The sequence below is a fragment of the Scomber japonicus genome, chromosome 2 (genome assembly GCF_027409825.1).
Source record: "Scomber japonicus isolate fScoJap1 chromosome 2, fScoJap1.pri, whole genome shotgun sequence".
NCBI lineage: Eukaryota > Metazoa > Chordata > Actinopteri > Scombriformes > Scombridae > Scomber > Scomber japonicus.
This window is the reverse complement of record NC_070579.1, coordinates 28,958,319-28,980,761: the sequence shown is the minus strand read 5'-3', so window position 1 is coordinate 28,980,761 and position 22,443 is coordinate 28,958,319. Positions and strand designations below refer to the sequence as shown.

At 38.4% G+C, this 22,443-nt stretch overlaps 1 protein-coding gene across 2 annotated transcripts; it reads left to right on the top strand.

Moving 5' to 3' along the window:
• The first annotated feature begins 3,353 nt into the window (after nt 1-3,353).
• Nucleotides 3,354-22,162, top strand: LOC128371275 (complement C3-like). 2 transcript variants are annotated; one of them, XM_053331556.1, is made up of 43 exons: nt 3,354-3,509; nt 4,273-4,468; nt 4,666-4,828; nt 5,854-5,948; nt 6,356-6,444; nt 7,402-7,484; nt 7,571-7,658; nt 7,766-7,868; nt 8,115-8,235; nt 8,485-8,600; nt 9,218-9,364; nt 9,703-9,802; nt 9,940-10,034; nt 10,167-10,358; nt 10,580-10,735; nt 10,825-10,954; nt 11,508-11,576; nt 11,855-12,049; nt 12,172-12,280; nt 12,399-12,487; nt 12,636-12,775; nt 13,538-13,750; nt 13,969-14,020; nt 14,129-14,218; nt 14,386-14,592; nt 14,728-14,806; nt 14,956-15,115; nt 15,263-15,358; nt 16,391-16,541; nt 17,335-17,420; nt 17,822-17,899; nt 18,017-18,172; nt 18,288-18,350; nt 18,485-18,566; nt 18,688-18,736; nt 19,092-19,182; nt 19,300-19,389; nt 19,488-19,590; nt 19,771-19,860; nt 20,661-20,753; nt 20,846-20,929; nt 21,476-21,620; nt 21,884-22,162. In XM_053331556.1, exons 1-43 carry the CDS (start codon nt 3,433-3,435, stop codon nt 22,026-22,028), a joined length of 4,956 nt encoding a protein of 1,651 aa, XP_053187531.1. In that variant the 5' UTR covers nt 3,354-3,432; the 3' UTR covers nt 22,029-22,162. The 2 variants fall into 2 exon arrangements, 1 of the variants encoding a protein (XP_053187531.1); XR_008322803.1 differs by lacking the exons at nt 19,488-19,590; nt 19,771-19,860; nt 20,661-20,753; ... (1 more) ...; nt 21,476-21,620; nt 21,884-22,162 and having other exon boundaries at nt 18,688-18,740; nt 19,099-19,182; nt 19,300-19,351.
• Nucleotides 22,163-22,443: the final 281 nt, after the last annotated feature.

The following is a 22,443-nucleotide window of genomic DNA, read 5'->3' as shown; positions in this document are numbered from 1 at the left end:
GTCACCACAGAACTGAATTAACACACTAAACGCACACGAACCAGTTTCTTTTCAGTGTGTTCCACAAAGGTAATATTTGCTGGGTTGAACTGGATTGCATTACACTCCTTAGGAGGTGTTGAATTTTCTTCTCAGTGAGTGTACTATTGACTAAGGCCAAGCAACCAAAGACACTGAATGTTGGTAGTGGAAATAAAGGAAAAAGAGAGAAAAAACATTCATTTATATAACACTATGTGAGCGAGCTGTCAGTGTAAAAAGTATTCAAGCTGAAATGATCACTCAATGCCTCAGTTTTCAACAGAATATTAATATTACTTTTTTTTTAATGCCATAGATTAGTTCTTTCCAGTCTCTCAAATGTTAAGGTTGCTTTTCAGGATCGTACTGTAGGCTCCAGGAAACTGTGAATGGCATTCTTCATTCCTGATATTGGCGCTGCAACTATTAGTCAATTAATTGATAAGCTGATCCACAGAAAATTAATAGGCTACTATTTTGATAATCAATTTGTCATTGTAGTCATTTTTTATGCAGAAATGATCAATATTTGCTGACTGCAGCTTCTCAGATATGATGATTAAAAGTTTTTCTGTTTCACAGTAAACTGAATATCTTTTGATTCTTGACTGTTTATCAGCCAAAATAACACATTTGAAAATGTCACCATGGGCTCTAATAGGCTTGTTTCACTATTTCTGATATTATACAAAACAATCAATCAATTGAAAACATTGCCAGATTAATCAATAATGAAAAAAATTCTGCAAATCTTTATCATATATGATAAACTTGCTCACTACACACTGGGAGTAGTGTGCAAATTAGAAATTAAAATGTAATCCTATAATGGCAACAACATGTCAAGGAAACATCGAAAGTACAGAATTAGTCCTGGTAAGCGCTGAGAAAATACCATTGATTAGGCAGTAGGAGACAGGTAAGAAAATAAGCCAAACTCACCAGAAAAGTCCTTGCAGAGAAGCAGAAGTAAGTAAATCCCCTGTGCCTCGATCTCTTAAGACAGAAAGAGACTATTTTGTCCCAAATTCTCGGTCAACTAATTACACAGACACACCCACCTTAAGTTTATATTGCCACAGGCGGATGCATGTCTCTTCACAGCGGAATGCAGGTCCTGCTACACCTGTTAAACCGGTGGCTTCTCTGCTCAGGTGAGTGCGCTGCTGCAGCTGCTGTGAAATGTCAAGTGAAACCACTGGTACTGCAGGTAGAGCACTGAAGCAGGTCCTGCAGGCTCTATTACTCACCAATACGCTGTTTCGTTAATAGGTTACTTCGTTGGCTATGTTTTTATTTAAAGGAATAATAGGCTAGTTTCAGTGAGAGTTACCTGTCCGGTTATGACGTCTCAAACGGCGATGACCTGTGAGTCCTTAAGGTGACGCTTGATTGAAGGTACGGACGGAAATGGAGAGCGCCAGGGTTCGAGGTGTTCGCCGAAACTATTTTCTCCCACGCTCACCTGCCTGTCCATATGCAAATGAGCTCGGTCACGTGTACCCCCCACCACCAATCAGAAACAGCTGCTTATCTCTATCTCTCTCTCTCTCTCTCTCTCTCTCTCTCTCTCTCTCTCTCTCTCTCTCTCTCTCTCTCTCTGTGTGTCTCTCACTCACTCACTCACTCAAACACACACACACACACACACACAAACTAAACTGCATCTGTCAGTTCAAATTCAAATATTTTATTTTCTGACATGTATTTTATTGACTTTTTGACTTTTGTATTACACAGCCACAGAGCTCACTACAGAGTGGATGCGGATTGACGCCGTTTGCCTTGACAAACACATAGTCAATCACTCTGAGACCAGGCTGGCTGAGGTTTAATAATTAGAGAGACAAGGCCTTGTACTGTTTGTGTCAGCTGAGGGCAATCTGCTTTCTGCGGAGGCCTAACCTACTTGCATCATCACTATTCAAACAAAGACACACTATGACCACTTTGTGCTAAATCAAGTCTTGAAGGAAGTGAAAAAGAAAATAAGACTGAGTCACAAGAAATAGATAAGAGCAGAGATAATATACATCTTTATATGAGTTACACAGAGTTTTCTCCTTTTATATTCTTCATGTCAGTGATGGAAAGACCATAAATGTAATAGTTTACAACAAATGGGTAAGATACCAGAGATAAAAGTCAGTCCATTTAACTGGAAACAAAATGCATGAGCCAGATGACTGTTCTAAACTTTGCATACTAAATAGTTGCTGTGCTGACTTGGCCACTTTTAGTTTCTTATTGGTAGTCCACAAAATATGCACTCTACAGCCTATGTGATTTCTTGAGGAACAATGAAGTGGAGTAAATTGAATTAAAATACTTATTTAAAAAACAAAGGCAAAATGTTCAGTATACAAAAAGATTATTGTTAAACAGCACTTATATATTGTTTATGGGACTCGTTTGACAATTTGGGTATTACTGTAATAATACCCAAATTATAATAATTTAAGATCAGTACCGCTTCACATACCTTAACATAAGAGTGAAAACAGCGGGAAATATACGCCTCTGAGGCTCACTGGTTAACATTGCATCTGGTTTGTTTGATCCTTACAACAATCTAAATGCAAAATTGTGGTTTTATGAGGGGTTATGTATATGACTGTGACTTTTTGAATTCTGTACAGCTGACAGAGCTAGTCTAGTCAGTTTTTAGATAGATAGAAAACCCCAGTAAAAGTAATATACAGTAAATGGCCTTATATAACCTTTGTATACACAGTCTGTCAAAATATCTGCTGGTTGACACTCAAATACAGAAATCATTAAGATCATTGAGAGACAGTATGGCCGGAACTCTTTAAAAATACATAATCATATAAATCGAGAAAGCAACAAACAAATTAACACACAAATAAATAACAAATTAAAATTATAATTACCTCACAGCACAACTGAATCAGATTGTCACTGAAAAAATTCCCTGGTGTTGCAACTCAAAAAATCCTGCCAGTTGGACTTTGACACAATAACTGTCTGTTTGTTTGTATTTGTATGCAAATATACTGATACAGCAGGCTGAGAAATACAATAATAAGTGGAATTTACCAAGCAAGTAAAAGACAAAGGCATCATATTAGAAGTGTAGATTTGCTGTTTTAATGTCATTGATTAAAGAAGTGTTTATTTAACTGTTTACTCAACAGTGTTTAGAAGTTAGTCCAACATGAAAGCCCTTATTGATTTTTCGCTGTTAGCATTATCATTTATCAGAAGCAAGCAATTTCTCAACTGTTGCTGGTAAATCACATGTCTGTTCTGTGTTTACAAATGTGTACAGAAATCTTTGGGAGGGGGATGTACTAGATAGTGGTGAGGACAGGTGGAGGTGGGGGAGGATAAAAGGAGAGTGCTAGAGCTGGAGTCTTCATCGACAGCAGACCAGGATCCGGTTGGAGGATGTGCAGAACTCCAGTGTGGCTGCTGGCCTCTTTGGCCTTTGCCTCCCTGTCTTCTCTAGCTGATGGAGCTCCAATGTAAGTAGACCTTACTTACCTTAATACTCTCTTCCTGAGATTTAATTAATGCAGAGAAAACATACAAGTACAAAATATACAGTTTGTACGCTCAGCTTCTTGATATTCAAAAGTTTGCTATGAAACTGTAATGAGTGCAACAAGATCAGTGGTTGTCTGCATTTATAGTTAATTTAATACATACATATGCAGTGCTGATTTTGCTTGTGTCTTACATAATAGCCAGCAGATAAGTTTGCAGTCTCATAAGTCAAGGTAATGTGGTCTTTCAAATGATTCCAGCAAGTTGGCCCACATTTGTTCTGAGTTTGCACAGTGATGCATTACACCAGTGACAGCAAACAGTTTTATTGATACAGTGCTGGAGTTTAGTCCAGATAATAAATAGATTACTCATTGTGTGTGAGGTCTACACTAGTTGAGTGGGCAGATTTGAGTTAATCCAACCTTGAACACACAGGCTAAAAAACAGTGGTTCTAAATGTTAAAGGTCATTAGGGGAAAAACATTCTGAAATACTGGATATTTCAACGTCTTTAGGCCCTAAACAGTTCTTTTTAAATGGAAAAAAAGGAAAAAACAACATCACCAACAGCAGGTTACAGCAGTAAATCTGTGTTTTAACAGTGACCATTATGATTATTTGTGTTGCTTATTGCCTTACGGTAAAAAAACACCATGTTTGTCAGTAAGTCTGTTCATCCTGAGCTACAATGTGATTCAGTGTAGTGCTCCCTCTCTCTCTCTCCCTCCTGCACTGCAGGGATGTGATGTCTGCCCCGAACTTGTTGCGGGTAGGAACAGCAGAACATATCTTCGTGGAGTGTCAAGATTGCACTGGGGGTGAAAAGCAGGTCGAAATCAAGGTGATGAACCATCCAACCAAAACCAAAAGGCTGGCAACCCAAGACGTGAAACTTAACCAAGAGAACAAATTCCAGGGCTTTGGAAAAATTACGGTAAAATAAAAACTGTTTCTACATATGTACTGTATACTATAAATAATACATGTTTCATATTTTGCTGGCATTAATCACCTAATGTGTAGAAATTCTTTTTTCTATCAAGACCACAAACAAATAAATTATGCATTTATAATTGCTCATGAAATATCTGATTTGTGCTCCTCCCTCAATGTTTGTGTCTCTGGTTTTAGATCCCTGCCGGGGACTTCAGTAAGGATCCCACTGCGAAGCAATATGTGTACCTTCAAGCTCAGTTCCCTGACAAACTGCTAGAGAAGGTCGTCTTAGTCTCCTTCCAGTCTGGCTACATCTTCATCCAGACTGACAAGACCCTCTACACCCCCGACAGCACAGGTGAGTCCACATCACTGCTGAGAAACACAATGTGTACCCTTCATAAAGGACATGTATTCGCCGATGTTGATAACATACAATATCAATCAATCAATCAATCCATCAATCTTTATTTGTATAGCGCCAAATCACAACAGAGTTATCTCAAAGCACTTTACACATAGAGCAGGTTCTAAACTGAACTCTTCAGGTTTTAACTTTAAAGAGACCCAACATTCCCACATGAGCAACAGTGGCAAGAAAAAAATCCCTTTTAACAGGAAGAAATCTCAGGGGCGGCCATCTTCCTCGACCGGTTGGGGTTGAGAGGAGAGAGAGGAAGGATAGAGGAGAGAAGCACAATGAAAATCAACAATGAAGCTAGAAGGTCTGGAACTGGAATCTGTCATCCGGACGTCTACAGGCCCAGATTACCTGTGAGACGAGAAAGCACAGACAACTCCGGGGAAGAAGTTTAGGTTATTGAATGCATTAATAGTACATGAATGTTAATGGATATAGATGGATGGATAGAGAGAGAGAGGGAGGAGGAGAGAGGAGCTCAGTGCATCATGGGAGTCCCCCGGCAGTCTAAGCCTATAGCAGCATAAGCTAAGAGCTCTAAGAGCCCTAACTATAAGCTTTATCAAAAAGCAAAGTTTTAAGGTAGGGAGGGTGTCTGCCCCCCGGACCAAATCTGGAAGATTGTTCCACAGGAGATATACATACTAGAACGTTAATATATTAATTTTAAAAATGCAGAATAGACTTCTCGAGATGAACTATAAGTCTTTCAAGTGAGAGCTACATTAACAGACAATGAGAAGAGAAAAAAATGTAATTAAAAGAGATTACAAACACCAATAACTAAATGCTCATATTCCCTTGTTAAAAATCGAATCCTCTCTAGGAGCATCAAAGTTTGACTTCGACATTTTTAATTTTTCAAAATGAGTGACTACATGATAAACTATATCAGTAAAATTGAGTGAAATAGTAAAGCCAAAACTCAAAATAGCTAAAGCGTGACCAGTTCTCTGTTTCAGTTCATTACAGGATCTTTGGATTGACGCCCAGTATGGAGCCTGTAGAGAGGGATGACGCCACCCAAACTGATGCTTCTATTTCTATTGAGATTGTGGTAATGTATTTGTATCTTTGATAAGCACAGAATTCAATATAATATTGAATTCAGCTGTCACTGTTCAACTATAAACTGAATTATTTCCATACTGTACCTTCCACTTTGTCTCCCTGCAACCCTAAACCAAACTCTAACCTCCTAAATATTTAGATGACCATTGTTTTTTTTCCTTTCGTCTCATCTGACACCCATTTCACCTCTCACTGTAAAAACAAATGTCTCCCTCTAGTGGTTGAGTTGCAGCCCCTCCATCAGAGGTAGACAAGAAACTGTTACAGTGTCCACATGCTGATCAGGCTTATGAATAGTACACAAAGGACTTGTTAAAATATGATCAGAATTCAATAAATGTGTAAACTGGTAACGCTCACTTTTAATGATTGTTCAATGTTTCATATTTTTAGACCCCTGAAGACATCGTTTTACCACTTGATCCAGTCTCTCTGAAATCAGGCATCCACTCTGGAGATTTCAAATTGGCTGAAATTGTCAGGTGTGTATTTTTATTTTACTTTAAACACATTACTGCATATTCCGCTTTAGCGAGCAGGTTTTAGTGGGGATTTATACATTAAATGTTAAAAATGTTTTAACATGTAACATTTCGTACTGGAAACATTACAGTAATGAGCCTGGAAGTAGCAAGTTAGCAGTTACTAGGCAACCAGCGCAGACTCCAGGAAGTTTATTTTTCTTTCTTATTCAGACATAATACACTCATGTATCTGGAGGTCATGTAATATGACCAAAGCTCTCTCTGGCCGTCAATCTAATTCCACCAAAACAAATATTGTAACATACACATATACAGTACATACATACACACAGGAAATAGAATAATACACACACCCGCATACATCGACACACACATGTAGTTGCATTAAATCAGAATATCTACAGAGGTAGGTGAATGGCCAGAACAAGTTAAGAGAAATAATTTACATAAATAATAATATCTATAATTATAATTGTTGTAATTTCATTACCTACAGACTTAGCCATACTAGTTGTTTTCCTTTGTTTCCAGTCTTTTAAGCCAAGCTAACTAGCTGCTGGCTCCAATTTTATATTTTATGTATAGATATGAGAGTGGTTAAGTATCAATCTTCTCATGTTATCTCCAGTTTCCTAAAAATATTCCAACGTGAATATTAATTGTAAATAATCATAGTACTAAACAGGGGTAAAATAAGGGTACTATAGCCATCTAACTATTGTTTAGTCAGCCAACCTAAATGTACACCACTAAAAATTGCTGTTTCAGCATCTCATTTAGGCATACTTGTATAAGACATAAATAACTTCAATCTAAGGTGTGGACTCCAATGTTATGAATATTTTAACGTGTGTGTGTGTGTGTGTGTGTGTGTGTGTGTGTGTGTGTGTGTGTGTGTGTGTGTGTGTGTGTGTGTGTGTGTGTGTGTGTGTGTGTGTGTGTGTGTATGTTTAGTCCCGGACTTTGGAAAGTGGTTGCCAAGTTTCACAGCAACCCACAGCAGAGCTACTCTGCAGAGTTTGAGGTCAAAGAATACGGTGAGTCCATCTTACTCAATCTGTTATTTCAATTTTACACAACTTACTTTTATTAGACATCCAATAAAATGTTTTCTATTTTTCAGTGTTGCCCAGTTTTGAGGTTAAACTGATACCTCAGATCGCCTTCTTTTATGTGGACAGCAATGACTTCATTGTCGACATTAAAGCTAGGTATGTGCAGGGTTTTGACTGTTCCTACTGTAATAGCACCTATTCTAACTTTCTCCCGTTTTTATTTAACTGTGGGCTTACAATGTGTCATTCTGTTGTGGTTTTAGGTATCTGTTTGGTAAAGAGGTGGATGGGACAGCCTACGTGGTATTTGGGGTTGTGTATGATGGTCAAAAGAGGAGCTTCCCCAGCTCTCTTCAGAGGGTGCCGGTGAGCAAATACTTACACTTTTGTTGCATTACAAGCATTTACCCAAAGTGCTACAAAATCTGCAAAACTGCAGAACATGAAAACCTTCTGGGATTTTACTGTTGTCCATATGTCTACAGTTATATTTGTTACATTCAGAGGGAGGTATTCATGTTCAGTATTAATCCAGATTGACAAAATAATTTACAAGCCCAACAAACTACTACTGAGTATTTCAAGATGCATTTCTGTTTTATCTCATGCTAGATAGCGAATGGTGTTGGACAGGTCACATTGAAGAGAGAGCACATCACAGCAACCTTTCCAAATGTCATTGAGCTGGTGGGCCGTTCTTTGTTTGTAGCTGTCAGCGTGCTGACAGAGAGCGGTAAGAAAGAGACTGTTTCTACCTGTTCAGTATGTTTGATCATGTGTGAATCACATGATTTAACAGCAGAGTTCAAATTAATCTTAAATGAGTTTCCAACACAAGAAAGAAAGAAAATAGAAATATCAACATAAGTAAGTCAGAAATTGAATGGCTATACAGCGTTTCTTTGTCAATTAGTCATGAATAAAACAAATATGTACAAATTCTTCAGTAATTAGTTTGTGTGTGTGTTTCTGTGTTTCACAGGTAGTGAAATGGTGGAGGCAGAGTTGAGAGGTATCCAGATTGTCACTTCACCTTACACCATCACCTTCACGAAAACGCCAAAATATTTCAAACCAGGAATGTCCTTTGATGTTGCGGTAAATAATTATTTCTAGAAAACATTTCACAACTGAAACACAGTCACTGTTTGAACCTAACTTTCATGCCACCAGACATTACTTATATAATTTACTACAAAAGACTAGTGCAATTCCTCAATCTATGATGGATCATTGATTTAAAGCAGATCTTTAAACTGTAGAAATTCACACATAAAGACACAGGGTCATTTCTTCCACTCCAAATTTCCTGACTACCTACTTTAATATTTATTGTTCTTAAGAGTATATATGAGGGTGAAAATTACACGCTCCACTGATCTTACTATTTGACAATGCTCACATAATCCTGAGGGATGTTTCACACATCACACCACTAAAATACTCAATTCTTGATTGCATGTCAATATTCTCTGATGTGTGCAAGGGGGCTATGCTGTGTACCAGAGACTGAGAACATAATTCATGATATGGCAATGATAAAGAAAATCCCTTTTTATTTTTAACCACTTGCCCATTAAGACAAGTAAGTTGCTAGATTTACTAGCCTGACATGGTATTTTACTGGCCTTATTGTTGATCCATTGATAAAATGTGTCTTAATGAGGTACTTAAATGTTTTCAGACTGTTCAGCTGTTTGTGTCTTGAATGGCAGGTTGAAGTTATGAATCCTGATGAGACTCCAGCAGATCGTGTTATGGTGGTGGTTGAGCCGGGAGACGTGCGTGGCACCACTGCAGCCAACGGCATAGCAAAGCTTACCATAAATACGGTGGCAGGAAATGCGAATCTGAGGATCACCGTAAGTCCCCAAAATGTTTTGAAAGTCTTAACCCTTTTGCATTATAATCAGGCTTCTGAATTAAAAGGAGAGTGAATATTTAGTTCTCACTCATCAGGTGGCCAGTTCTGTGTCTGCTGGAAAGTCGACTCTATCATGGCAAATGTATAAGCCAGCAATACAGACATTTTGATGTTCTCTCAGCTGATGTTCATCTGGCAACATGTTATTGTTATTTCTTCGATTGATTTGACTTTTTCTAGGGAAACACTCGTCAAGACCAGTATTGGATAGGATGTACATTTCTTTATTTAACTCTATGTGTGTTCATGCGTATCTATGTGTGTGTTTTATTGCAGGCAAAGACTGACGATCCTCGTATTTCACGTGAAAGGCAAGCAATAGCCACCATGAGTGCTGTCCCATATAAAACTAAAAGCAACAGTTACATCCACATAGGTAAGGGTCCTCCTGAAACAACATCAGATAGTAAAAAGACAGTGTGAATGGCAGTGACAGTGCTGCCTTAATGCAAAGCACAACATCTCTTCTGTGTCTATTATATAATCATTAATCACAAAATGTAATTTTTGCAGGGGTGGATACAGCTGAGCTGGAATTAGGAGACAACTTGAAAATCAACCTCAACCTCAACAGACAGCAAAACTACAATCCTGACATCACATACTTGGTGAGAAATGGTTTGCACTTGCGCATAATTGTGTGTGTTGTGCGCATGTGCAAGTGTTTATTTTGTGCTTCACACAACTTGTGTATTATATGCATGCATTTTAGTGTGCTGATGTTTTAAATATGCCCTTAGATCCTGAGCAGAGGTCAGCTGGTGAAACATGGCCGTTATGAGACAGAAGGACAAGTACTGATTGCCCTGATAGTTCCCATCACCAAAGAAATGCTGCCATCATTCCGAATCATAGCCTACTATCATACAAGTGGCAATGAAGTGGTATCAGATTCTGTTTGGGTGGATGTCAAGGACACCTGCATGGGCACGGTGAGGCACAACACTAAAGTAGTTAAACTAATGAGGTGGAAAAAAACAAGTTCTGTGATATATTTTTGTAACTGCTTTAACAAATACAAATCTGCATGTTTCCTTCATTGCCCTTTCTGTGGTCCAGCACCTGGTTAAAGTTTTTTTTTGTATGCAACGTGCACATCTACCACACACTTTTTGATGTTTTTTTCTTTCATTGCTCTTCCCTTTACATATAGCTGAAGCTGGAGTCATCAAGACCTGCTCCATCCTATGAGCCTCGCAGGATGTTTGGTCTTAAGGTCACAGGAGATCCAGGGGCCACAGTAGGACTGGTGGCAGTTGACAAAGGCGTCTACGTCCTCAACAACAAGCACCGCCTCACTCAGAAAAAGGCAATTTCTTTATTCTATCTGTATTTTCTAAGCTATTTGAAAGGGGATTCATTTTTTTAACCCTTGTGTGTTTGTATTTTGCTGCTCAGGTGTGGGATGTAGTAGAGAAGTTCGACACAGGTTGCACACCAGGTGGAGGGAAAGACGGCATGAGTGTGTTCTATGATGCTGGGCTGTTGTTTGAGTCCAGCACTGCTTCTGGGACCCCATACAGACAAGGTGAAACTACTTACTCTGTAGTCTCATTGTTTTTCCTCCTCCTACTTATCTCTTTCCATCCATTCCCAACCAAATCCAGCTTTGGTGTGGTCAGAAATGTGCCCCTTTAGTCAAACTCACTAGGCTAAAGGTGATGTCACTGGGTCACTTAATACACCTGTGCATCTCTGCAGCGGGAGGGGTCAGCAAAGACACAATTTTCTGGGGCTGTGAAGTGACTTCCATTTTGTGGTATTTGATTGATTTCACTTCATTATCATTTTTTGCTCTGAGCACACCTAAGTTCAGTAGTCAGCTTCTGATCATTGTCCTCTCTATTAAGTTAGTAATTTTAAAATAATTGCTATACCAGTATTTGCTAATAATAGATTTATATTACAGTATGTGTTATTACATAAGAGTGCAGCAAATTATATATGCAATTGCTAAATGACATCATTCTGAATCTATCTTCATCTTCATCAGCATCACACCACAGACACCATGTAGTACTCAAGCCTAAATTTAACATTGTTGAGTTCTTTTAAAGATCTGGTCTGTGTTGCATTTCCAGAACTGAAATGTCCGGTCCCCAGCAGGAGGAAACGAGCCACTACTATAACGGAATTGACAACCAGCCTAGGTAAGAACCATGGCTGGAATGACCCATTAACCAAATGTCCAGTTTCCTCTGCCACACAGCTCTCCGAAATGTTTGTATTTACAATATTTGTCTTTTCTTTCTGTGTATTAGTGAAAAGATAGAAGCACAATTCATGTTTCTATTTTTGTTGTGTAAATGTATTTTCATTTTACAAACCTGTTTATATTCTGAATAACTATGCAGTTGTCCATCAACCTCTTCTTGCTCTCCATACCTTCTCACCTCTGTTTCTCCTTCACAATCTTCCGTCTTTCCAGTGAGTCAGTATAAAGGACTTGAACGTGACTGTTGTTTGGATGGCATAAGGGAAACCCCCCTCTCATACACCTGTGAGGTGCGCAGTGAGTACATCACTGACGGTACAGCTTGTGTTGCGGCCTTCCTGCACTGCTGCAAGGAGCTGGAAAGCCAGCGAGCTGAGAAGAAGCAGGACAGTCTACAACTGGCTCGCAGTAAGAAACAGGGATGAGGGATGGGAGGGAAACCCTGAATGATTACTATCCACGGTCATAGAGGTACTTAGAAAACAATCACAGTCTCTAAGTGAAAATCTTTTTTTAAATCTATTCATCAGGTGAGGAAGATGACAACAGTTACATGGACAGCAATGAGATTGTTTCTCGTACAAAGTTCCCAGAAAGTTGGCTGTGGTCAGATATCACACTGCCTGGTTGCCCTAATTGGTGAGTCAACTGAGATCTGTAAACACACACAAATACACTGGTTACTAATTTCATGATGCCACTTGAATTCTAAGTTACCTTTTACATGTCAACCTGATCACACTGTTCTATGTTTCAGTGCTACCACACACATTACTAAACATGTTCCTTTGCAAGACTCCATCACAACCTGGCAGTTCACTGGCATTAGTCTCTCAAGAACTCACGGTGAGGATTCAGTGACTAAACTATGTCTTGGGTTTTAATTTGTGTGCCAAAACCCCCCCCCTACTGTACTGTCTCTCTATCCCTCACTTTTTTCTTTTTATCTCATCCCTTGTTTTGTTGTGTTTTTTTAATCCCTCCCATCTTTAAGGAATCTGTGTTGGTGAGCCATTAGAGGTAATTGTCCGGAAAGAATTCTTCATTGATCTCAGGCTGCCTTACTCTGCTGTCCGTGGAGAGCAGCTGGAAGTTAAGGCAATTCTCCATAACTACAGCCCAGACCAAGTCAAAGTAAGTCTATGTTACTCTGCTCTGGTGTTTCAGGACTTTCAGCAAGCCAATTAAACCATGATATTCTTTTGGAAGGGCAAAAACAATAGTAAATATTGCACTGACAACATGTGGCAAAAAGAGATATTATAAATGAATGCAAGAAGCAATCTTTTCTCCAGTCTTTAATACTTCAAAGTGATCCTCAGGGAAACAGTTTAAAGCGTTACATTTTCTTCAAATGGGGACTGTATCTTTAAATGACTTAAACTAATACTGATCATTATTATTAATTATAATCCCTATTTAAAGGTGCAGTGTGTCAAATTTAGTATAATAGGAATTGCTGTGTTTTTGTAATCTTAGATTGAGCCCTTTATATCTACATAGGGAGTAGGTCCTCTTCCATAGACGCTGCCTTATTGCACTCCCATGTTTCTACAGTAGCCCAGAACCACCAAACCAAACACTGGCTCTAGAGGGCCTTTCTCATGTTTTTGTGAGTTTCGCAGCCACCATAAGTTATCCTACACACTTGGTAGGCATACTGTAGGGTGTATTCTGGTTGTTAGAGTCTGAAATCTCACAACTAGATCCACTAAATCCTACACGCTGGTCCTTTGTGACAGACAAAATGTTGTTATTCTATAGATAATTGTCAAAAGTGACATGAAATTATCTGTAGATGCTCAGATGCTCATCTGCTACTGTGGGATGGGATCTTCATATTTGATCAACTGCATGTACCTTATTTTCTTTCTCCATCTTTGCTTTGTTTTCAAGGTACGTGTGGATCTGACTGAGACAGAGCATGTCTGCAGTTCAGCTTCTAAGAAAGGAAGGTATCGTCAGGAGGTTGAAATTGGGCCCGAAACAACACGATCTGTACCCTTTATTATTATTCCTATGAAGGAGGGACAATTCCAGATAGAGGTCAAAGCAGCTGTTAAAGACTCATCACTCAATGACGGAATCATGAAGCTACTGCGGGTGGTGGTAAGGAGCTTTCAGCCATTTGCAATCAATCTGTACTGCTGCCCTATTTAGCCACTTCATTGAGATTGAAGTCATATTGGTCATTTTCATTAAAGGGAAACATCTTTTGGGGCTTAACCTTGATCCATGTAAAGAAGACTTGTTTGCTGAATATCAGTCTTTTAAAAGCAACTGGAAATAAGAAAAAGAGAGATAACAACTCATTTTTTGTTTTTCAGCCTGAAGGCGTTCTGGTTAAATCTCCGCAAATTATAATTCTGGACCCTAAAGGTTTGTGTGACTTTAACCATTAAATTGCTACAGTATGGGCACAACAAAGTAATATGTTTTATCACTTGGTAATTAATCCTCCAACTTGATCATGTTATGTCCCTTTAGGTGGTGAACAAAAAGAAACTCTCAACAGTGGAATTGCTAAGACAGACTTGGTTCCAAACTCACCTACTAGCACACAGATCTCTGTGACAGGTGAGATATCATGTCATGCCAGGTGAAAACACTGATGTAAACTGTTACTATTGTATATGTCTCACTGGCAATGATTTCACTGGTTGAGCAGCACCTATACATGTGTGTTTGATTGTTTCTTCCAGTGGATCTGTAATGGTTTGGTTTCTCTGTGTGTGTGCATGCAGGGAGAGAGCAAGTAGGTCCACTGGTGGAGAACGCCATTAGTGGAAAGTCAATGGGTACTCTGATCTACCAGCCCTCAGGCTGTGGAGAGCAAAACATGATCCACATGACCCTGCCTGTCATCGCGACCACGTATTTGGATAAAACCAACCAGTGGGAAGTTGTGGGCTTCAATAAGCGTAATGAAGCTCTTCAACACATCAAAACCGGTGGGCACACATAGATACAACAAATAACACAAAAATCTCAGCAACATTATTTGAAAAGTAACCCAATTTAACAATGCTTCTCAAATTAATTGAATGGCAGTCAGTGAAAAGGTTGTGTATTTTGTCTGTGTCCAGGCTACCAGAACCAGCTTGCTTACCGTAAGAATGATGGTTCTTTTGCTGTGTGGGCCAAGGGCCACGCAAGTAGCTCCTGGTGAGGCATCAAACATTCATGAACACATGGGCAAATGTTTGCTCATCCTCCTTTAACTTAGATTTTGACTTTGTGAGGATGTATTTTATGTGACAATATACGAAAGTAAACTTTTAAACCCTCATCTCTTTTCTCCTCTCCTCTCTAAGGCTGACAGCATATGTTGTCAAGGTGTTTTCTATAGCCCAAACTCTGGTGGCAATAGAAAGACATGTGATCTGTGACGCTGTCAAGTATCTGATTCTCAACGCACAGCAACCTGACGGCATGTTTAGAGAAGTTGGGCGCGTGTACCACGGAGAGATGATTGTACGTGCACTGATTGTGGTTACATCAGTCTTCAATTGATGATAAAAAAATTGCTAATCACATCATTATAATCTTATATTAACAAATAGATGTTTATTCTGCTGATACTGATGATAATGTTGTTCTGATAACTGTGTGTGTGTGTAGGGTGATGTTCAGGGTACAGATTCAGATGCCTCCATGACAGCCTTCTGCCTCATTAGTATGCAGGAGTCACGCACGCTGTGTGATGCCACAGTTAATGTGAGTACCTCACCTCATCTTTTTCGCTCAGCTGCTTTTTTTCGTTCACTGACTCCAAATTTATGAGCAAAATCAAGCTTTCTGAAGTCACTGAATCACTGTTAAGCGATTGACCAATAGTTAATCCCTGCCCCCCTCGTTACTGTTGCTAAGCCTGTGAAGCTTTCCATTCTTGCATGGCACAGACGTTGTTGACAATACTCAATGTAGCACATATTTTTATCATGTTTTCAGAAGACTGGCTAAAAAAAATTAGAATACATGCATTAATGCATGTTTTCATCCACTAGTGTTGACCATTGCAGAAGTTGAGGTTGAAACAAGATGATGTAATTGAGAGAGTGCTAGTCAAACTTCAAACAACGGAGAACCATGTAGAAATGTGGTGGAATTTACATTAACGTTTACATTTGTCTCATGTTTTTGTTCTCTTCCTATAATTGCTGCTCCAGCCTCGGCAGTGCACCAGCCATTATATTTACAGTGAAAAAATAGCTAACAGTCTAATGTAATTTGTTCCAACATAACAGGGTTTCACAGTACTAGAGAAATTAATTTCTATATACACCATGACTGATGCATTTATGCTATAAAGTTTTCTGGGGGTTTTCTGTAGTGTAAGCTTCAACAAATCCAATAAAGAGCAGGACATGCTGACTAACATTATCCTAAAATCAAGTTTCCAGGTTTGGCTTAGTTAATTATTGCCTCTTTGGCATATCTGCTGCCACTGTAGTTAGAAGTCTAGTTAGGGAGACGTGCAAACAATCGCAGCTTACCATACAGCACATAAATCAGGCCTAATTCTTTTTCTCTTGTGTTCATGTGTACCGTCAGCCTCAGTAGGGCTCTTATGGCAAAAAAGATGGTAAGAGAGTGAACAATCCAGACTTATCCCAGGTTCAAATACTGCTCTAACATATAGAGTGGATACTGAAAATGAATGAGTTGCTGTCTTCTCCCCTATTTTAAAGTCTTTTGTGTTCACACTAACACTTCTTCTGTCTGCCTTGCTCTTCTCCTACTTTCCAGAGTCTGCCAGGCAGTATAGACAAAGCTGTTGCCTACCTGGAAAAGCGTCTGCCTAGCCTCACCAACCCGTATGCTGTTGCCATTTCATCATATGCCCTGGCCAATGAAGGCAAACTGGACCAGGAGCTACTCTACAAGTTTGCTTCCCCAGGTGGCGTTACACAACATCATGTTATATATCATGTTAACATATTCAGAAACAACATCTATAGATGTAACGTTATTGCAGATTCAAGAATATCAGTGAACACATTAGACAATAAAAACAGCAGTACAGAAATACCAACAATATGTTGGATGTAATTAAGAAACAGTATCACATTTGCATAGATGTCATAGATGTCCATCAGAGCAAATGTTATGTTTCAACAATGTTCAATACATTCAAAAGCAGTGGAAGAAGTATTCAGATCCTAGAAATGCTGTTGTCTAAGAATACTCCACATAAAATACTCCAAAAAATAATATTACTACTACAAGTAATAGTCCTTAATTAAACTGTTATTTAATTGATTAATTAAATTAGTTATTTAAGTAAACGTACAGAAACATTATCAGATAAAATATACTTTACAAGGATAAAAGTGTTATGCAGAATGGCTTCTTTTAGAGTGTAATATGATGATAGTATATTACATTGTTTGTTTTTATTACTAACAAGTAAAATATTTTAATATTTTAGTTCGGTCCATTAATGTTGAGCCAATTTTAAATACTTTGGGTTGGTTAATAGTAACAGTGCTGCATCATAATAATCATACAACCATATTTATATTATTATTATTATCATTAATATCATTATTATTATTAGTCAGACTTTTCATTTAATTTACCACATATTAGGTTAGACATTTTAAGATTAGGGATTGTGGATTTAATAGCAAATGAAGATTTTCACAGGTACAGCACAGCAATAAAAAATGTTTTGTCTGTGTCTGATTCAGAGTTAAACCACTGGCCTGTCCCTCGGGGACGTGTCTACACCCAGGAAGCCACAGCTTATGCTCTTCTGGCTTTGGTCAAGGCCAAGGTGAGTACATCCTAATTATGTGTGTTGCACCAGTACATCATGTTACAGAAAACATACAACAGTCTTCATCCTTATTACCTCACCTGATGGTGCTGACAATTGGTAAATAGAGGCATTTCCCTGACTGGAGACGGAAGTCAATGAATTGTGTCTGTTGGTAATGTCAAATGTAAAAATAAAGCAGACATTGTGTTTTATTGTGATTGATTGTTTGTGTCAGGCAAATTTCAACTCTCTGTAAGATGACATAAAATGTATGATAGACTTTAGAAACTGACTGAAATATTTTAAAGTATAATCAGAACAGAATCAAGACTTTAACTCTATTTTCACAAATTCAAAAAAAATCCAATACAGTCACACAGATTTCAACCTTTTGTCCCCCACTTCTCTCAATAAAGAACTTTGAGAATGCTGGACGTGTTGTGAGATGGTTCAACAAACAGCAGTTTGTGGGTGGAGGCTATGGATCAACTCAGGTAACACAGACGTCGACCTCTGTCAACCTTGATACATTCATATCACTCGTTGAGCTGCAGTTTTTTTAAGGTCAAATGGGCTCACGGTCACCCCTCTCTCACTCTTTGTCTCTCCAGGCTACCATAATAGTGTATCAGGCTGTAGCTGATTACTGGACAAGTGCACAAGAACCAGACTATGATCTGAATGTGGACATCCTATTGCCAGGCAGGTCAGACCCTGACAAGTACAACTTCAATAAGGAGAACAGCTATACCACAAGAACATCTAAAGTGAGACACAATCATTACACAGAGACTCATTGACACCATCATGCCCTCTGCTTCCTGTGTGTGCTTCCCCTGCTGACCCCTGTGTGTGTTTGTGTGCATATTTAAATCCCAACAGATCAATGATATAAACCAGGATATAAAAGTGACTGCCAAGGGCTCAGGAGAAGCAACGCTGAAAGTAAGTCAAAATGTTATTGTTCTGATCATCTGTTGTTTATCAGTGTGTCCTTTTGGAATTCCAAATTATTTAATTTCATGTCACACATGTCACACTGAATCCAATATTAAGATGTACTTGTGTCTATTTGATAGATGGTGTCGCTTTATTACGCTCTGCCTAAAGAAAAGGAGAGTAACTGTCAAAAGTTTGACTTGTCAGTGCAGCTCGTTGAAGGTAAGTTGATGCCCTCTGTCTCTTCCTCTTTAAATATTACTCTGTGTTATTACTGTATTTTAAGGTCTTTTTCTTAAATGAGAAAAATGACTAATGCTCTTCTAATGTTTTGCTCCTCCAGATAAAATGGATGAGGATGAGAGGGTATACAAGCTGAGAATAGAGATTTTGTAAGTACAATTAAGAAGTCATAATGACCAGTGTTTCAGTAACATGGCTTTATACAGATGTTTCAGTTTTCTGCAGTATAGAAGAAAGGCAAAATCAGCAATGATTTTTACTTGCCTTGCCCCTCGTGTACCTCGTTATCAACTCAACTTTCTTTTTTTTTAATCATAAAAATGCAATGCCCAGGAGGAAGAGCTGAGTCTTTTCCCTAATATATAATGATTTTTGAAGCAACTGTAATATTTTAGGATATTTGATTTGATATTAGATTACTGTACTAAAAAGTTTCACTTTTCACTTTCTCTCCATCTGTGTTATTCTGTTTTTTAAAATATTCTGTCTGTTGTCTGTGTTCAGGTATAAGAGCACTGACCGTGATGCAACCATGTCAATCTTGGATATTGGCTTGCTAACTGGCTTCACTGTTAACAAAGACGACCTTAACTTAGTAAGATATGCACATACCCATATAGAGCTCAAAAGTCAGTATTAAGGAAAACAGGATGTGTTTTATAGTTTAGGAAGTTGTCTGATGATGTGTGTGTGTTTGTATGTTTGTGTGTAGTTGTCCAAAGGACGTGCCCGCACCATTGCGAAATATGAGATGAACACGGTCCTGTCAGAAAGAGGCTCACTCATCATCTACCTGGACAAGGTGAGGCATCAATACCACCTCCTTCTACCCCTTCTTCTCTCTTCCTTGTTCTTTCTGTATCTATCTTTGTCTCAACTTTGTTTCACATCTCTCTACAGGTTTCTCACACACGTACAGAGGAGATCACTTTTAGGATCCATCAGACAATGAAAGTGGGCGTTTTACAACCAGCTGCTGTGTCTGTCTATGAATACTATGACCGTGAGTCTCAAAGACACTTGTACTGTATGCTGCCTCTGTGTGCTTGAATCATTTTTATTTGCTGCTGCTAAATGTTCAGAGTAATAAGCAGACTAGATTTTCAATATATTTTATGTACATTTTATGATGTACTGAAATCAGCACAAAATATTTTCTAAATATATTTCTTTCTCGTTGTAGAGACACATTGTATGAAATTCTACCATCCGGAGAGAAGAGCTGGAGAGCTTTTGAGGCTCTGCAGGGGTAACGAATGCACATGTGCTGAAGGTAAGCAGGATGATGTCTAACAGATAATCTAATCTGTCTATAGTAAGCATATTTCTACTTTATGTTTGATCATTCTGCATTGTCTGTTAACTATAACACTTAATATTGCACATGATTAAAGATAGGGAACATGCTCTGTATAACAATGTTGACTTGCTGATGTTACTCAGCCATAATGATTACCATGCACCCTAATATTTAGTGATTAGCACTAAAGACAAAGTAGTGATTGCAATTCATTCTGAGGGGAACATTAATGTTTGTACCAAATTTCATGGCAATTCATAGTTAAAATATTTCAATCTGGACCAAAGTGATGCACCGACTGACAGACATTGCTTGCAAGACTAAAAAGAATGTTTTCACAAGCTGAGTAGTAAAGCTTGGATGGGTAAATATGTATTAAATCAATAAAATGCCCCTTTATGTTCTAACAAAGTAGATGATAAGTCAAAGTAGACTTGAGTTTACTGTAACTCACTAGATGGTAACGTACTGTGAAGTTTTAGGCACTTAGACCTTTATGACTCTGGTTGTATGTTTGGGGTTGTTGTCATGCTGCAGAATGAATTTGGGACCAATTCGATTCCTCTGAAATGTTATTGTATGATGGATACAAATCTAAATAAAGTGCCTAAAATATTTGCAGAGTAATGTAGTAATCAAAAACACCTGCACTCTGAGCAAAAGAATATATTGCTGACAAAACTATATTGTGACTTTGATTACAGCTGTACTCATCCATCAACTTAACAGGTCATTAGTTGTGTATTTATTTTGTGCCTTTTGTCTGTTTCCAGAGAACTGCAGTATGCAGAAAAAGGGCGACATCCCCAACGAGCAGCGCACATCTAAGTTATGTGAGAGTACACCAGACACCAAAATTGATTTTGGTAAGAAATGTAAATGGACTACATTTTTTGTCATGTGTGTTAAATAAGTATGGGAGCACATGAGCTAACATCAGTAACTTGTCTGTCCTCAGCATACAAAGTGAGTCTGGAGGCATTTCAGGACTCTGGTACCACTGACGTTTACTCAATGCGGGTAGTGCAAGTCATCAAGGAAGGTGGGTATTTATCTACTTTGAACCTTCAAAACAATTTGAAGTTGAAGGTGTCGTAACTTTTTTGCCACTATCTTATATATTTCAAATTTGAAGAGAGTTTGACATTTTGGAAAATTTGAGAAATTGAGGCAGATGAGAAGATTGATACCACTCTCCCCTGCCCCATCAAAACGATCAGTCGTTGCTTTTGCACTTCACCACAGATTAAACAAATGAGATACAACATGTTAATTAGAAATTTAGAAGTGCTGGCAGTTAGATTTTGTTATCTTTGGATACAGCCTGACTAGCTGTCTTTATGCTAAGCTGACTTTGATGGCTCATGCTGTAGCTTCATACTCACCATACATGCTGTATATAATTATGGTATTGTTCCTGTTGTGAAAGCCGCCAGGAAGAGAAGTTGAACATTTCTAAATATGTTACTTTAAGTATAATTCCACTTGGAATATGTGGGAATACAATAATAATGTTTCATACTACACCTTTAGTTATGCATTTATTCCTTAAGCATCTTCTTTCTCTTCTCCTTCATTGAAATTACAGGAAATGATGATGTGGGTCCTCTGGATAAAGTTCGTTTGTTCCTCAGTTATCCACACTGCCGAGAGGCTTTAGATCTGCAGGTTGGAAAAAGCTTCCTTATCATGGGCACATCCAAAGATATTAACAGAGATGAAGAGCATCAAACGTAAGTTTGTTCTTTGTGTGTACCCCCACCACCACTACCCCAATAACGTTGTCTCCTTTTAACACTTCTACTTTTTCACTGCTTTCTATTACTAACTTATACAAAATCAGGTTTGCCTGTCTTGTGCAGCTTAGTTTGGTGCAGAGTTAGCTTGTTATGGAAGGAAGGGAGTCATGCATCTCCCTCTGTTCTACACTTCAATCAAAAAAGTTTAATCCAGTGAACTACAGGTAGCTGACTACATGAACAAATGTTCTCCTCAGGTATCAGTATGTGCTCGGCGAGAGGTCCTGGATTGAGTACTGGCCCACAGGCGCAGAGTGTCAAACTGAGGAACACAGAGCGACCTGTTTGGGCATGGAGGAGATGGCCCAGCAGTTTGAATTCTTTGGATGTCTGCAGAAGTAAAACTGAAGGAAATAAAGTGTTCATTTAAAATAAACTGTTATTTTGTGCAAAATGTAAATTACTACAATGTAAGTGATGTAAAAGTTAAAAATGTGTGTTCATCAGACTGTGTTGATTAAAATGTAATGGTCATATTCCCATTGTCTGTGTCTTAAATTGATATAGGTAATTACTGTAGTGATTACTGTCAGGTTACTGTATATATATATATAAGCTTTAGTAAGTTCAACTGGAAGTTTCATTCATTTGAATTTTTCCTGTCATAACAAAAAATGGTCCATTCCATATGGGATCACATGACACACAATAATACAACATATTCACAAAATATAACAGCAAATAACAACTTTCAGAATTTGAGATTCATGCTCCAAAGAAAAACAAATCATCAGTCCAACCCTAACGCTGGCCCTAA